Below are 16664 nucleotides of genomic sequence, written 5' to 3'. Positions count from 1 at the left end.
CGTATAGACTGCAAACTCGCCTCCACTTTCCTTCTACCCTCCCACCTTCCCCCGCACCCACGCTTGCAAGTTTCGCCGAGTCCATCGATTCCCTTAGCGCCTGGTTTCCGCGCCATGATTGAGCAACATAAGATATTCGAGCGATTCAGAGCGTGATGATAGGATGTACCATGATAATCTGCTCGCTTGTGCAGCTGGAAAGTGTAAGGCAAGCATTACTGGGGGTGGAGCAAGGCTTCTATCTCTTTGAGGCCAGGAATTGCCGTGTTCTCCACATAAGCTACCCGGCGATCGCCCTAGCCGGAGGGCAAGAGAGCTTCGGAGCCGCTTTCTATGGTTGAGGTGACTCAGAGTTCCCCGACGCTCTCGCGCTAAGCTTTGCAAATGATTGGCGCAACACTATTCTCGCTTTCTACGTTCATCTTCCTCGCAATATCGCACTTCATGACGGAAATTGTTCGATGCTGAGGCATCAGTCTAGGTCTACAGTGGACATCAAGGCACTTGGCGGGGCAGGAGTAGAGCTGATTCCAGGGCCAAACCAACGAAAGGAAAAGTGCGAAGGAACCATTGACCATGGGGCGAGCATAATCTTGAGGTTGAAAACATTTCTTGGAGGTCGATGTGCACAACGCTGTTACTGGGGCAACGAGTACAGCGGCCACGGTTTCACCTTCCGCCTGTTCAGCTTTGACTTTCTGGAGGGGAAAATTGCCTACATTGACGCTGGTAGACGGCATCCAGTTGGCAAGCATTTTCTGATGGAAGCTTCACAAATCTGGATATAAACCAGAGGTATAGAAGTTATCGTACTATCTGACGACTCATGGGATATCTTCTCAACCATTCATATCATCGTCGATACTGATTCTGCCCATGAGAGTGCAGAGGCAAATCGACGAAGATCAAAGCTTTCTGATCCGCAAACGACAATGACGAGTAGATTAAGGAATTGCAGACCACCCTAAACGACGCGAACAAGCGGATTGAGAGATTGCAAAGCGCTCAATGACAGAGGCAGCCAGACCAGGGGGTTACGTTTCGATTTTAACGGCGTGGACATGTGAATTAGTCTGCTGCAAGCTGGTCTTCAGACGAAAGTGATGGTACAGAACGGACTGAAAGACTGCGATATAAGTACATGCACCAAAACCTACGCGTACAACTTCCCAATAATACAATTTCCCTGACTACTGTTGCCCCTCGGCCACTCATTGACTTCGGTCATACATTTCTCCGTCACCGCTTATATCTCTTGGCATTTGACTGGTCCTCATCAAGCTTTCAATTGTTCCACGGCTTGTCTGCCACGCCGCATGTCATTGGAACCTTTCTCCTCGCCTCAAGCTCTCATGAATTTCAGCCATGGCGTCGTCGGCAAAGACTGCCCCTCTTGTCTGTATCGTTGGATTCCACCACGCAAGGTTCGGCAACTTCATGAAAATCGCAGCTCTTTCTAACACGATTCAGGGGCCCCGAGATAGAGCACTGGTTTGGAATTGAAGACGACACCGATCCAGCTATAAAGAATGGCTGGTCTTTCCTCCCTTTCATGGCACTGTCTGACGGAGCCCATGCGTAATTGCATTCCATTCGAAGCCTCAAGGCTCATGAATCAATCCACTAAGGGCAAGACAGATCCGTGGAAGACTTCTCATACTTCACCCTTCGTCGAAAAGCCACCTCCGGGTTCCCTGCGACGTCCCTATTCGGCATTTCGTGTACCAGACAATTGGATGCGAATGACTTGCTCGATCGTCCTGCAGATGTCACCAGGAGCACTGTACAGAAAGCGCTGGTGGTGGTCGCAGATAGCCCTTGTTCCTTCGGGCAACTGAAAGAGAAGCTGAGCATGGTTACTGGGGCATGGTTCGCGCAAAAGTGAGAGGCGACGTAAAGAAGGAGCAAGAGTCATGCTGATATTTGACAGGGACTTCACTGATGTGGAGATCTTGAAGGTCGGTGAGTGCACACCCTCAAGAATGTTGACTGGTGGCTCATATTGCCCCAGGCATTTCAAGACAGTCTTGTGCACTCAGTACCAGACGCAGATGATGGGCAATATCTAGGTGGGCAACTCCAATTAATGTCTCATTTGCATCTCTGAAAGAGGTAGGCCTGTCATTCAGAGAGCTACTACACGAGTATCGGCACCAGGTACTCGTTTTATTTAAGTGCTGTCTCTTGCAGCCGAAGGTAGTACAACTACTCGTCGATCTTGCCATCTTTCTCATTGTCACAGATGCTCTTCTTCGGCTCAAGATGCGAGAAGCTGTGTATGATCCAATTCGCTTTGATATCGCTTGTTCCAGGTCTTCTCGGGAGATTGGAGGATTCTGCCGATCCCGAGTTTGACTCATACGAAAGGACCGTTTCTATCTCAACATCATTGAAGACTAGCGACCGAAGCTCACGTTGGTACACCTGTGGCTGACTCCGTGAATGCGAATACTAAATGTTCATTAGTCCTGGCGTACATGGGATTGCCACTGCAGCTGTATGTCATACCTTACTGCTCCAAAGCCCTTGAAAAGATTACTAAAAGCTCGCGATAGGTTCGGAAAGGCAAGTTTCCTAGCACAGCACCGAGGTTGGATCTGCGATTGACTTTCTTCCAGGGTTCTCTACTCTGCCCATATATACCATTACAGCAACTTGATATACTCGCTGACCATGGAACAAAATCCTACATCGTCGGTTCCACAAACTCATTGCTCTTGCAACAAAAAGATAGATATAGCGAAATTATTGTAAACGTTCGTATACTCATGCAATGTAGCTGTAGTAATGCCAACTGACATTGAGCAGCTAGATGAGAGCTCAGTCAGCATTACCTCAACATCACTTCGTGCGGCGCTGAGTCTGTCGGTTGCTGATCGGCGGTGGATTGATTTCTTGACTCAAACAGTCATTGACAGCTGGGATGAAGCCTACCCCGATCGACCTAGTACCATGGGCTATATGGGCTCCGAGGACTTCATTCGTCTTCAGTTCGAAGAGTATCTCCTTGCACTTCTTTCGGCTGTAAAATACCATCAATACCTCCAAAAACCTGAGAGCCCTCCAATGCGCGGAATTGAGGGCGATCCGACGACTGATTTTGGCTTAGACTGGATCGAAGCATGGAAGAAGACGCCCAATTTCTCACTCTTCAACAAGACTACCGACTCCCATCTCTTCGACATCGTGGAGCCTCGGCATCCAACAGCGGGTAATCTCACAATCGAGGACGTTCAAAGACGTGTAAACCAGCACATCCAAACTCTGCACCTTGACGAAAGATTTTCGACTGGTAAGGAAGCACTGAACAAGCATCTCGCTGTGGGCCAACAGAGATTTTCTACCGCCTTTGCCAGCCTTCAAGCCAATATCGAAGCAAAGCGTGATGCATATCGCCAACGCCAAGCCGAAGCTCAATCTTCAGCAGCCGCGAGTCGCGATGCCTCACCTGCACCATCGAAAGCAAGTGCGGCATCATCACGTCTGGCCGGTCGCGCACCAGACCTCTCCACAGCCCAAGCGTCTGTGCAAGTCGCGGGGCAGAGAGCCGGCGCCTACATCTCTTCCTGGGGAGCTTGGGCATCCGAGAGAAGGAAAGGCTGGGGGCAGAAAAGCTCAGATGGCGGCGATGAGAACTCAGCGCCATCAGAAAGAAAACGTTCAAGCTCACCATCGCCGAGTAAGCTCACAAGGTGGAGCTCCAAGAGGAGCAGCAAAAGTTCAACTGGGAAGAACGGGAAGGAGGAGAAAGGTGAGGATGGGATCGGTAGGCTTGATGCATGAACGGGAAGCTGCTACGGTAAGACTTACGAAGGTAATGATATACTGCGCTCTGGCGCGCTGTTACGAAGGGTTTGAGCAGACTTAGCGAGAGCACCACTTCTTGAACTATGGTCATGCACACCCAAACCATATTCATGCCCTGCCTCCAAACGTATCTACGTCCCATTCTATCACCTCTAGATCTACTACTTCCCCCAAAGAGCACCATTATCGAACAAAAACCCTCAATATTTGGGACCCCACTCTGGATAGATTAATACAGACAACAATTTGCAGCGTAATTTTACACGACTTTTCCTGAATGCATCCAACACTAATCCTGACCCACTCAACGTTGCGTCCAATGGCGCTGTAGAAGCAAATGTGTTGAGTATAACCTAAACATGGATTGCCCAAGTGTACGCAGCTTATGAGAAGTCATCTGCGCAGCAGCATCGTCGATAGCAAGACCCTACTCCTCACTCCTTCCACCGCACGCCCCACTCCCCCTTCGCGAACGAAGCTTCAACAACTCTACCCTCCTGCACAGCTTCCACCCCTCTCTCCCTTTCCCATCCCTCCTCATTTCCGCGACTGCTCCGCCACTTCCCACCTTTACCCTCGGGTACACCAAAAGCCACCAGCCGCCTCGCTGCCTGTCTGACCATCTCCCGCTGCTTGGCGCGTCGCATGCCTTCTGCTTGCTTGTCGGGTGTTGACTTGACTGGTTCATCACCTCCGTTGCTGTCCTCGCGGGCTGTGCTGTCATCTACGTCGGCGTCATTTCCTCCCTGTGTCACTGGCGCGGATGCCGCTTTTGCCTCTGATGATGCCGGCAGCGGCGGTTGTGGCGGAGAGGTGGGAGGGAATATCAGCGCTTCGATGGTGCTGCAGATCACCACTTTCTTCCCTGACCCTGCACCCTTTCCCTTCCCCGGCCCAGTCCCGGCGCTGCCGAATTTACCATTACCGTTGGACGAGGCGGCATTATGGCTGAGTCCGGCGGGAAGGCCGTCGTCTAGAGCGGAGATGAAGGCCGCTTCGATCTGGTGTTCGAGACTGAGACGGGCGGAGGGGCTGTTGGGCTGTGGGGGCTTGGTGTGGCGGCAGCGGTCGGAGCAGTAGACTCGGGAGGGAGAGGTCATGTGGGAAGCTAGATGGGAGAGAAGTGAGTATGGGATTGGGATTGGGGTTGGGGGTGTGGATTGAGAGTTGGACTGGGGGAAAGAGGAAGGTGGGGAGGATGCCTGAATATGGCTGGGTGGATTTGGAGAGACGGTGATTGTGTGGGGTGATGTAGGTGACGTGTGAGAACTGAAGTTTTGGGAATAATTTCAGGAGGTTTTTGTTGAGTGTGATGTAGAATAGATCGAAATGGAGTATTGATTATTTTGAGCGAAAGAAGGAATGGGGGGCAGATGATTGGATCCTTCTGGGGATGATCTGACTTACACATGATTCGGCCACAAGTACGGCAATATTGGGCATCCTCTGACATTGGACCTGGGGCGTGTCTGCTGCGGCTTGGTCGGTAATATGCCATGGTTTGTTGCTGGATGCAAGAGGGTGCGGTGTGAAGATCTATTTGGCAGAGAATACATGTACTACGCCTTGCGAGTAATTTGATCGACTTCGATATGACCGATCGCATTTGCTTGTCAAATAATCGTGATAGACGATTTGCCGACGATTTCGAGGCCTCGAGAGAAAATCTGGGTCTTGGAATGCTTCACAAGCCCATTATCTTCTTGGTGTCGCCAATTATGACAAGAACTTTGCGTGGTAAGTTACTTCTTATTTACTCTTGAATACTACTTGTATAGAGACTTTTGTTGCATTTATCTTGTTAGCTTTTTAGGGCCAGGTTCATAGAGTTGAAAGTATGATACTAGCTAGGAAAGAACAGGCGCTACTTAGTCAATGACGTCTGTACGTGATGTACCATCAAATCGAAATCACTACAAGGTGGAAATAACTTGCATACACCTATCTACTGAGTCATATGTCCCTGCTGCTATGTTTTTGATAACCCAAGAGTGTCCAGTGAATGCACGCTAATTATGTCCGTCGCTTTTGATCCATTACTTGCGTTATAAAAACGCCTAACCCTATGCTTCCCTAGCCATGCATCCGCCTCATTATCCTTACAAGAGATTTGTTCAATTACAACTGACCAGATAGAATAGCTTCGGTAGCTGTGATTGTGTTAACAAGAGCCTTCATCGTATGCAGGGGGAAAGACTTACCGGAACCAATATATGCCCTCTTCGCATCCAAGTTGAGACCAAATCTACCTTCCAACTCTAGCTTGATACTTTTCTTCGTCACGGACATTAAGTCAGCGGTCCTTAGTATATCCCTAATCTCGGCCAAAATTGCATCGTCACTAGGCAATTCAGCAAATTCGGACATCATGACGCCCTCTTTGCTCATCTGCGCATTCGCCAATCCCATCTCCGACGGTGCAAGTGACAGCCGCGAGCCATATCTTGGTATTTCCATCTGAGACATTGGCCTCGAAGGTGGGTACCCGTAATCTGAGCCAGCGTAGCGTGACTTGGTCTGGTACGAGTAACCTGATATCTCCGACTTGTCGTCTCGTTGGGTTTGAGCATCCCACAGCTCCGCTTGATACTCTTCCCACTTCTTCTTCGGAATGCTGTTTGGATCGAACTTGCCTTCATCGGAGATGACGATTTGGCGGCCTTTCTCACCAGTAACGACACGGGTATTACCCCATGAGAAGTCGTCCATATGCCAGAATGAGTACAGTGGCAAACCCAGGGAAAAGACTGGTATAGCTATGATATAGATGATCATCCATCCTATCATCTCCCACTTCCGCCGGAGAATGAAGATAATCGCTTGCAAACCATAGATGGCGCCAAGGAGGACAAACGCCATCAACGGGATGACTGTGCTATTCAAAGAGACTACCACAATGAGATAGGTAAGGTATGCTACTACCGTCGGCTGAACAACGGTAGACAGCAAATCCAAGAAAACGACAAACCTCATACTGAAGCAGCAGAAGCCGCACAATTGTTGGAGTGGGATCAATTCGACAAGGTTGTGGACCGTCGAGTTTATCCATCTCCGACGCTGAGACAAGAAAACCTTGAAGCTGTCGGGTGCAATAGTCCAAGCGTGAGCATGGAAAGTGTATTTGGTCTTGTACTTTGGGTGATGCTTGAGGAGAAGAGTAGTCAGGAAACGATCCTCACCAAGATGAAGGAGGTTCTTCATGTGCAGAGTGTCGACACGGACTTGCGAATACGATTCGATAATCTCCCGGCTGACGAAGAGTGGCTTTCCTGTCTCGGCAGCTCTGATGCGATACATGGTGAAGCATCCCGGGAGACAGGTCACAGAGCCGAAAAGGGATTCAAACGCCTTTGTCAGGTTATGAGATATGTAGTATTCGTATACTTGGATCATGGTGGTGAGCGAAGATTTAGCGTTTGATAAGGCTGTTTCTCCGCATATGCCGATCAAGCGAGTGTCGTGCAGGAAAGCAGCCACCATTCGAGAGGCAGAGTCTGGTGCCACGACCGTGTCGGCATCAATCTGTAACATGAACTCATAGAAGGTCGGGTTGACTCCAATGATGTTTCGTATTTGGTGATGCATTTCCAGTTCCAGAGGGCTCATTGCATGGTTGTAGTGTACACGATTTAGGAACCGCATGATCACCATCTGCGAGTCACGTTTGCCTCGGTTCCCAGGTCGAGAGACTTCAGAAGGCTTGCCTATCTTGACCACCACCAGGAATGGAACAATATGACCTTGCACCTCGTATAGGCCGGAATACACTTTGCCCATGTTGTGTTGCTTCATTCCCTCACCCAAACTTTCAAAGCTGAGAGGTTCAGGATCGACAGTTTCCGAGACACCGAGGATATCGAGCACGATGCGGGGCGTAGGCCGGTCATTACCCTGGCCAATGATCATACCATCGCAAACGATGACAAGAAGCTTGCGTTTATCATCGTACTTCATGCGTGCGGCTGAATCAATGGCACGACGGAGTGAGTCCTCATCTTCAGTGTAGGCTGGGACCTGGCAGATCACGAACTTATCGAGATTTTCCGGCAGGTTCTTCTTTCCAAATTGTAATGCAGCAAAGAACTTGAAACCGATGACACTAACCAGGAGGATCGAAATGGCAAGTAGGATGTACTGAGAGAATTTGCATTGTGGTGAATTCCTTGTATCCGATTTTCCGACGTAGAACAGGTTGTCGAGACAGATCTCCATTCGTCTCTTCACATCTGGGCCAAGCTGGATATTCTGCCAGTCTTTGGTGAGATCTCGGCCAGAACCTTGAGAAAACAGTGCCGTCACGATTGGGTCCATGAACTGGGTGTCAACGTCTTTTGGTGGACTTTGACCTTGAGGAGCTTCTGCCCGCCCATTACCTTTGCTGTAGGCTGTCATGTCGTAGACCTTGCCGTTGATGATGCCAATATTGTATTGTTTCTTGGAAGCCAGTGTATGGATATATGATGGTGTGTAACCAACATCACCTTTTTTGTAATTATAGCGCAGCACTTGCTTTTGCTCCCACCACCAGTCGGGCCGCGAGTCGTTCGTATAGTATCTAAAATCGTGATATTTGGCATTCAGGTCTATAGCACTGTTCGCTGTTGGAGAACCCGTTACATTGGTAGGTGTGTACCCCAGCTGGACGCTAGGATCGACGCTACCATCCTTGCCGTTGCATAGCGCAGAGACCTGGACAGGGAAGAGGCTTGTGGCATCTAGACCAGCATACTTCTTCAAAGCCGATTGTGGAATGATCTTGGGGTAGTGGCTTGGCATAAAGGCGCCCAGATCGTAGACTTCTCCACGAATCGCGACGAAAGAGCTGTGCCCCTTCTTTCCATCGTGGCTAGATAGTTCGGAAGCCGAATAAACATGCTGCTTCGGGCAAATGATCTGCGGAAAGATCACAATGAAGAAGCAGACGAAGAGACAACTCAACCATATGATAAGGTTGATGGCAAACTTCTCTCTCCAGGCCGTCCTGATATCCTTTCGTTTCATTCGGCCAGTCCATTTGATGAGAAAGTCTGGAATGTAGAATGTCAATAGCCACACGATAGCGAGCCAGCGTTTGCGACTGCCCGTGGTCTTGACTTCGTCAACTTCCTCTAACTTTTTCTTATTGCCTTTCTCTGCCATCTGCTCCCGAGTTTCAAGATTCTGAAACATGTCGCCAGAGTTGAAAGCTGAGGCACCAGCATCGGAGCGGCCGTCAACTTCTCGTCCACTGAGATATTCACCATGCTTGCCTTCATCACCGTATATGTATGCTCCCGGCGTAGGGGATTTGGAAGGTGCGAGAAGATTGGTTCTAGACCCTGTCACGCCCCGGCTTTCCATGGGCGTAAGACCGTCGTCTCCAATGTCACTCAAATCAGTATCAAAGAAGCGTCCTCGGTCGTTAGTAAGTGCTTTACCGCTTTCTTTGGCTATCGAGGCCCAGATCCTTTCGCTTAAGAAGACACCGGTCGTTCCAATGCGTGCTTCATTTCCAGGCCATCTTTTCTCGTTCAGTACGGCCTCTGCCTTCTCTCGCTCACTTGCAACCATAATATTTTCAGCCTCAGTCAAGCCAAGGAATTCACCAAATGGAAGGAACAAACTGAAGTCTGCATTCCTCAGCCGCTGGCTGATCTCGGCAATACCAAAGGTTTGAATTTGGGTCCGGACACATTTGCTGTCAAATTGGTTGGCAATCCGGCGATCATTCGGCTTCAGGCAAAAGATGAAGTAAGAATTCGTATTTGGCGAGGAAATGGATTGAATAATGTTGTCTAGAGACGATAGGAATTGACCAGAGGCACCTTGGTCAATCCCAACGAGACGATTTCCCTTCCGATTATCGGCACTTCTTTTGCGAGTTTCGCCTGGCGATGTGTCCAGTTCGTCCTCGTTGGAGTAATTAGTGCTCATACGTTGCGCACCAAGCCGTCCAGGTCTTTCAGGTCGTCGTCTGGCCATGCTGGGCATGCGTAGAGGCTTAGAGCTGACCTGCGCTTGCATGACAGCGGTCTTCTCATTAGGGTGCATTACAGTATGCAGTGCGTCTTGTCCAAAAAGTTGACGTATGAAGTCGCTCTTCGTGGAATTGATTAGATTCATCAAATCCCCAGGCACAACCTCGCCATTCTCCTCGACTAGTCCATTGATCGGATAGTCGACTTCCCCAGCGAAATGACGGACAGTGAAGGTAGCCTCATTATTTTGCACCATAAAATTAGTGCCAGGCATTTTGGTGGTTGCACTACCAACTGCGATAGCGGGGTTCTTATTCTCAAAGCGCTTTCGGATGCTCTCGAGGAATTGGTGATCAGTCCTGCCCCTACGGCTTTGATCGCTGAGTATGCTGAGCAAGCCATTGTTGTGCTTCATGAGCGCTCGAGTAGCATCCGAGTTGTCGAAATAGCTTGTTGCGGGCACGGTCACATCTTCACTTTCTAGGAGATCCGATTTGTTTTCAAAGAAGCTCTGCAAAGCAAAGTTGTACATTTGCTCTGTGGCTGCATTATTTAAGAGCTGATCAAGGGATGAGCCTGTGACAGAAGATTGGGCGAAACCAGGAAAATCAACCAGGGATATCGTGTTCGCCACGGACTCATCTTCGGCGCATATCCGTTGATTTGTTTGCTCGAATATAAAAGCCACGAGCAGCGAATACAATGTTCGCGCAAGTTCATCCGCATTTTCACGTGCACCTTTTGGGTCCAGCATCACTGTCACTCTTTCGCGAGCGATTGTTTTGGTCTTATAGCCCAAGCTCTGTTCAAGATCCTGGGCGCTTAGGCCTAAGAAAGCAGCAATAATGCTGAGAACTTCTCGATTCTTCACGACCGTGACCGTTTCGCCTCCCTCATGCGAGTAGCCCCCACTCTCATCTGCTGCCGGCATAGTTGCTTCGCTTGTCGTAAATTCCAATTGCCCAATGTGCATGATGCTTGCTAATATCTGGCATATTTCGGCGATGTCACCTCGTGGAAACTCGAGCTTTCTCAAGGCTGTCTTGAAATGCTGAAACCCTTCGGAGTCATTGATACCAACCTTTAGCTGTGTAGGGTGACCAAGATATCTCCACCTCTTATGACCGATAGTTCCAGATGTGCGATTTGCTACGCCGCTCTCAGCGACGATGCCTGGATTGTCGAGGCCTAGGTGACTCTTCTCGGCTTGGCTGGTCCCAGCAAGTAAGTAATAGAGTACATGAAAGCTTCGTTCACCGGTCGGAACGGAAGCAATGCGACTCCGCTCTAACCTGTGGTCGAGTAGCTTCCCTCCAATGAGGGTCGGATTTGCCATGGATGATGCATCGTACTGCAACTCGTAGAAGAGACCAGCTTTCGAAGCCGTAGGTGTAGTGACGGATTTTGTGGTCGTGAGCGTATCAAAAACGAAAGCAGCGAGGGAAAGCTTTGTCGAAAGAGGCGTTGAGGAGAATGACAAGATTGAGGAGAGGACGTGGGAGCGCAGTGTTGTCTTTCCCGAGCCGGACTCTCCCAAGAAGAGGACGGCTTGATTTTCGGCTCTTTGCCCCAGTCTTGACCATGCTCTTCCGGCCAAATCCTCCGCCTCGCCCATCGCACTTCCTGCTTTCCCTCCATCGGGACCCTTGGCGGATGAGGTATAGGTATTGAGCGAGATCAAGGCCCGTGAAGACAGCCTTGCCACTGGTAGGGAGACATGGAATCGGCTGGCCAAGTGTGCGGTGAGCTGTGTGTCTGATTGTAGGTGAGCGGGCAACGCAGGCAGGGAAGGCTGAGTGTGTGAAGGTTGGTTGCCATGCACGTTGATGGAGTTGAGGGCCATATTTGCGGTCCGTGGCCTGGGCCAAGGGGCGATCGGTTGCGACCTATTCAACGTGTACGCTCATTTCAGGTGCAAAGGATACTAATTTCCGGTCGACAAAGCTCGACTGCACCAATGTTGAAGGACAGTAGGAGGCAGGCTGTCGTCGTTGGTTTTCGTAAACAGGGGGTTCTTAGTCTTGGCGTGTCAACGATTTTGCCGCTGGTACAAAACGAATGGGCACTAGGATTTCAACGAGCGTATCGAGGGAGATAGAAGGTAATGAAAAAAAGAGCAATTAGATGCCAACGAAAGATGTCGCACATGAACGAGAGGGTATCATCAATAAGGACTTCCCTCGTCTCCACCAGATCCCAAGAGCAGAAAATGGCAGTCTAGCCTAACGGATTTAAGGATACGAGATCACGGGGGGTTAGTATCTATTTTTGCCGTGAGCCCGCCCGAGGTGACCCCTGCATCCTTCGCCCTTTACCGTCTAGTGCGTATTCGGGGAAGGCTCTTTTCGGCCAAGGGAAGAAGCAGAGAATTGCAGCGGTACCTCCGTAACGAAAACTCACATTCCATCGCCCTTTCACTATCAATCGACCCTACGAGTAGAGCAAGGCTCTCGCTACTTCCTCCTCCATCACCTTCGTTTCTTCGCCTTGACACTCGCTCAACGACTCGACTGCGCGGCATCTCACCATCTAATACGACTTTCGTTAAACACCAACAGCAAATACGAGGAACGCCTCACGAGCATTTTCCCATCATCTCGCCCCCAATCCTTCTCGAATTTGAAGGGCTTGGGCCTAGCAATGAACACATAGACACCATTGAGACCTTTTGGGGCGACTGATAGCATGGCGACTTCAAATCGAATGTCTGTTTACTCAGGAGCCTCGACTCCAAACGGCGTCCGGACTGCGGTGCAACAGTCCACGCAAGTCTCGACGACCACCCTGCTCAACGCTCTACACACAGCCTATGCATCAGGTCAACCATACCGATTAGATGCAAGCACCAGCTTGGTTGTGAACACCTGGCTGACAGCTGCCCACCCGAGCGTGGAAGGTCATGAGGGAGGGACCGTTGATAATGAATTGGCACGCCAAGCTTGGGAGCACGCTCGACGGCGGGCTGAAGATGCTTGCATTGTCCTGGGGTGAGTCTCGATAGCCTTTGAAATACCTATGGATGAATGCTGACTGACTTCCTAGATCTTTGCATCACTCGACTCCATCGCTCCTAGTACCCTTTATATCAAAGCTTCCGCTCGCTATTCCGTCTTCTGTATATACTGCCCTCTCCGTTCTTCGACCTTTTACGCATTGTGTGACTCCTCACAACCCTTCGACGCCTCGACACTCTGCCGTAGCGGCCACCTTCAGCGTCACCCTTGCGGGCAACATTAGCGGAGCTTCGTTAGCCTTCTCCAAATCTGGCATAGATCTATCGCAAGGGCTCCTGCACATACCGGAAGAGGCCGGCTACCGAGCATTCGACGTTTTCTACTATCTCCTCACATCCGCTTCTACCCCTGCGGAGCGGGAATTTCTGAGCCTCAAAAGTCCATCAACTTATGGTCTCCTGAACAGATCTGGCACCTACTCGCCTCCTAGCTTTCTTCCGACAGCAGACGACGCAGCAGCATCAGAAGACTTCCGAGCTTCGTTAAAGGCAGTAGGAATAAAAGGAGCCTCTTTTCGCAATTTGCTCTCAACATTGGCAGCGCTCCTCAAACTTGGTGAGACTGTTGGCCTGTTAATTGACCAAGAAGACCTTGAAGAAATATGTGAAGATGTTGGGGGCCTCATTGGGATTGAGCCGGAGGTTCTCATGCGCAAGTGCAGCACAGACGAGAGGGAAATCCTGATATCCGGAATCTATGAGACTCTCGTGGACTGGGTGCTACTGAAAGCAAACACTTCCATCAAGGAAGATTTGCAAAGAGTACGTGAAGGTGACGATTCAAGTGAGAGTGGACTTGGGGCACGAACCCCGAGAACAGACGAGGAAAGAGAAGATACTGTCAATATCACCGTCGTGGAAATCCCTAGTCAAGAACTCGGAAGGGCTGTCGCCTTACGCGGCGTTTTCGATGACAACCTTGGAATTCTCGCGGAAATGAAGGAAGATGGCATTGACGTCACGCAAGCCGGTCATTCAGTCGTCAAAGAGATGCACAATGCTGTCGCAGATGTAGCTGCAGATTTGAGCTTGACTACCACGCCTGCAAGCCGCGAAAAGACGGCTGAAAGAGAACGCCAAGAGGATCTCCTTTTGCGAATCGGAGAAGAAGCCGAGCTGGGAGGTTTCTTGAGAAAGATAATCCACCCACAGGAAGGTCAGGACGTGAGACGTGGCATGCAAGCGAGAATGGATCTTCCTGATGTCCTTGGAAGCAGTAGAAACTGGTATCATCTTTCGCTACATCCCACAGACGAGCCATTAGCAACCCTCAGCAGCTTAGCATCAACAACATCGGCTTGGTCTGCAGGTTCAGTATCCAAAGAACTCCGGTCTTGGCGTCTGCCAGAATGGGCCAACTACCGTAATAAAGCTTTAGACTTTACCGCCGATTTCGATATTGACGAATTTGTCACTCGTTACTCGCGCCTAGGATGTCAGGATGGGCGAGACGGCGTCGAGAGCTGGATTTTGGAACGTGGCTGGAGCAATGGTGAAGTCGTTGTTGGTCATGACCGTGTCTGGATTCGGGAAGGTGCATGGTGGGATGCCGAAAGTATGCTAGATATCAAGCCTGCCGAAAACGGTATGCATACGCAGCAGCAGTTCGACATGATGGGTGGACACGGTATGGACAGCAGCTACTCCGCGATGACACCCGGTCATAATGGCAGTGGTTTCTTTCCTCCGATGGAAGGAGATTACGGGAGCCGCGACAATCTATTGCAGAGACAACAAAGTTCGGCTACTCTTGCACAAAGCGCGATGGGAATAGCGAAGTCTATTGCACCCACCGCAGCCAAGACCCTCAATACAATGGCTGGTGACTACGGACTAGGCGTCAAAGGCGACGAAAAACGCAACATTTCCTACTATGACGACGAGATAGGACAATATACCGGCGGTTTGGATCCTGAGCTAGCTGAGCCGAAATCTGTGACATCTCAGCCCATAGATAAAACGCGTCGTCTCTGGGTAGCCTTCGTATGGGCTTTGACTTTCTGGATCCCCTCATTTGTCTTGAGATATGTTGGCCGAATGAAACGACCTGATGTGCGGATGGCTTGGAGAGAAAAGATAGTCCTGACACTTCTGATATTTTTCCTAAATGCCGTAGTCATATTCTACATTGTTGAATTTGGGCGCCTCTTATGCCCCAACTTTGACAAGGCTTGGAACCAGAAGGAAGTCGGCTATCATCAAGGCAACGGTGACTTTTGGGTGAGCATTCACGGGAAAGTCTATGATATAACGAAGTTCGCCAAGCATTCTCACGGAGACATTGAACCAGTCGCCGATTCAACAGCAATGGCACCGTTCGCAGGATTGAATCTGGATGAGTATTTTCCTGTACCATTGACGGTGGGATGTAGATTTCTTGTCAACGATGAAGTCCCCAAATTACTGGCGAACACCACACCCATGTACCCGAATGGTATCCACACGTCAGGCCCAACTTACCAATCCAATCCAAACACACATCTTCACGACATAGATTGGTACACTACTAGGTTCCTTCCGGAAATCAAAAAATACTACAAGGGTGATCTAGTTACCACCAAGAGCGCCGTTTCCTCTCAAGCCGACAAATCAAGCAGACAATGGATCATTCTGAAAGGTAAAATCTATGACCTCACTGATTATTTCTATACCAAGAAAACACAGAACAACATCGATTCTTATTCTTTCATTCCCTCAAAGGTATCTGATCTGATACAAGCAAACGCTGGTTCTGATATAACGGATCAATGGGATGACAACAACCCAGATTTTGGCAAGACGCTCAATTGTATGGACAATACCTTCTATCAGGGAAAGACCGATTTCAGAGACACCGCAAAGTGTCAAGTTAACAACTACATTCTGCTGGCTTTCACAATCGTTCTATGTGCGGTTATCTTGACGAAATTCTTGTCAGCTTTACAATTCGGCTCTAAGCGTCGACCTGCCCCTCAAGATAAATTTGTCATTTGTCAGGTTCCTGCCTATACTGAGGGCGAAGATCAGCTACGGAAAGGTCTGGACTCCTTGACTGCGCTTCAATATGACAACAAGAGAAAATTGATCTGCGTCGTCTGCGACGGCATGATTGTTGGGGGTGGCAATGACCGCCCAACTCCCAAGATCGTTCTTGACATTCTTGGCGTCGACCCCAAAATTGATCCTCCAGCCCTTCCGTTCAAGGGAGTCGGCCAAGGCAGCGAACAGCTAAACTATGGAAAAGTCTACTCGGGTCTGTATGAATATGAAGGCAATGTTGTGCCATACATTGTGGTTGTCAAGGTCGGAAAGGAGTCGGAGCAAACGAAGTCGAAGCCAGGTAACCGTGGAAAGCGAGACTCCCAGATTCTCCTTCTCAGCTTTCTCAATCGCGTTCACCACAGGTCGCCAATGTCACCACTAGAGCTCGAGATGTTCCACCAGATTAACAACATCATTGGTGTTGATCCAGAGCTTTATGAGTATCTCTTTATGGTCGACGCAGACACAAGTGTCAAAGAAGACTCGCTCAACCGCCTCGTTGCAAGCTGCGCCAATGATGCGAAGATTGCTGGTATTTGCGGTGAAACTAGTCTGGAAAATGAAGAGAGGAGTTGGTGGACCATGATCCAAGTCTATGAGTACTATATATCGCATCATCTGGCCAAGGCATTCGAGTCGCTCTTTGGCTCTGTCACTTGTTTACCCGGATGGTAGGTCGTCGCCGTGCCTCCTGTATGATATCTGCTAATCTTGAGCAGCTTCTGCATGTACCGACTTCGAACTAATGATAAGGGTCGTCCATTAATTATTTCCGATCGAGTCATCAACGACTACAGCATCTGTAACATCGACACGTTACACAAGAAAAATTTGCTCTCGCTGGGAGAGGATCGATACTTGACCAC

The 16664-nt window shown here is 49.6% G+C and overlaps 3 protein-coding genes across 3 annotated transcripts; 2 read left to right on the top strand and 1 right to left on the bottom strand.

Moving 5' to 3' along the window:
* Positions 1–2787: 2787 nt before the first annotated feature.
* KY384_007413 (uncharacterized protein) lies at positions 2788–3783 on the top strand (the record flags this gene model as incomplete). The annotated part of the gene is made up of 1 exon (XM_044815904.1): positions 2788–3783. One exon carries the CDS (start codon positions 2788–2790, stop codon positions 3781–3783), a length of 996 nt encoding a protein of 331 aa, XP_044667778.1.
* A 1892-nt stretch (positions 3784–5675) lies between these two features.
* On the bottom strand, positions 5676–11607 carry KY384_007412 (uncharacterized protein; the record flags this gene model as incomplete). The annotated part of the gene is made up of 2 exons (XM_044815903.1): positions 5676–5689; positions 6009–11607. 2 exons carry the CDS (start codon positions 11605–11607, stop codon positions 5676–5678), a joined length of 5613 nt encoding a protein of 1870 aa, XP_044667777.1.
* Positions 11608–12449: 842 nt separating this feature from the next.
* On the top strand, positions 12450–16473 carry KY384_007411 (uncharacterized protein; the record flags this gene model as incomplete). Its single annotated transcript, XM_044815902.1, has 2 exons — positions 12450–12751; positions 12807–16473. 2 exons carry the CDS (start codon positions 12450–12452, stop codon positions 16471–16473), a joined length of 3969 nt encoding a protein of 1322 aa, XP_044667776.1.
* Between the last annotated feature and the right edge of the window lie 191 nt (positions 16474–16664).

The sequence above is a fragment of the Bacidia gigantensis genome (genome assembly GCF_019456465.1).
Source record: "Bacidia gigantensis strain McMullin 20006 chromosome Unknown contig_255, whole genome shotgun sequence".
In the NCBI taxonomy this organism is placed as follows: domain Eukaryota; kingdom Fungi; phylum Ascomycota; class Lecanoromycetes; order Lecanorales; family Ramalinaceae; genus Bacidia; species Bacidia gigantensis.
This window is presented reverse-complemented; position numbering and strand designations above follow the sequence as displayed.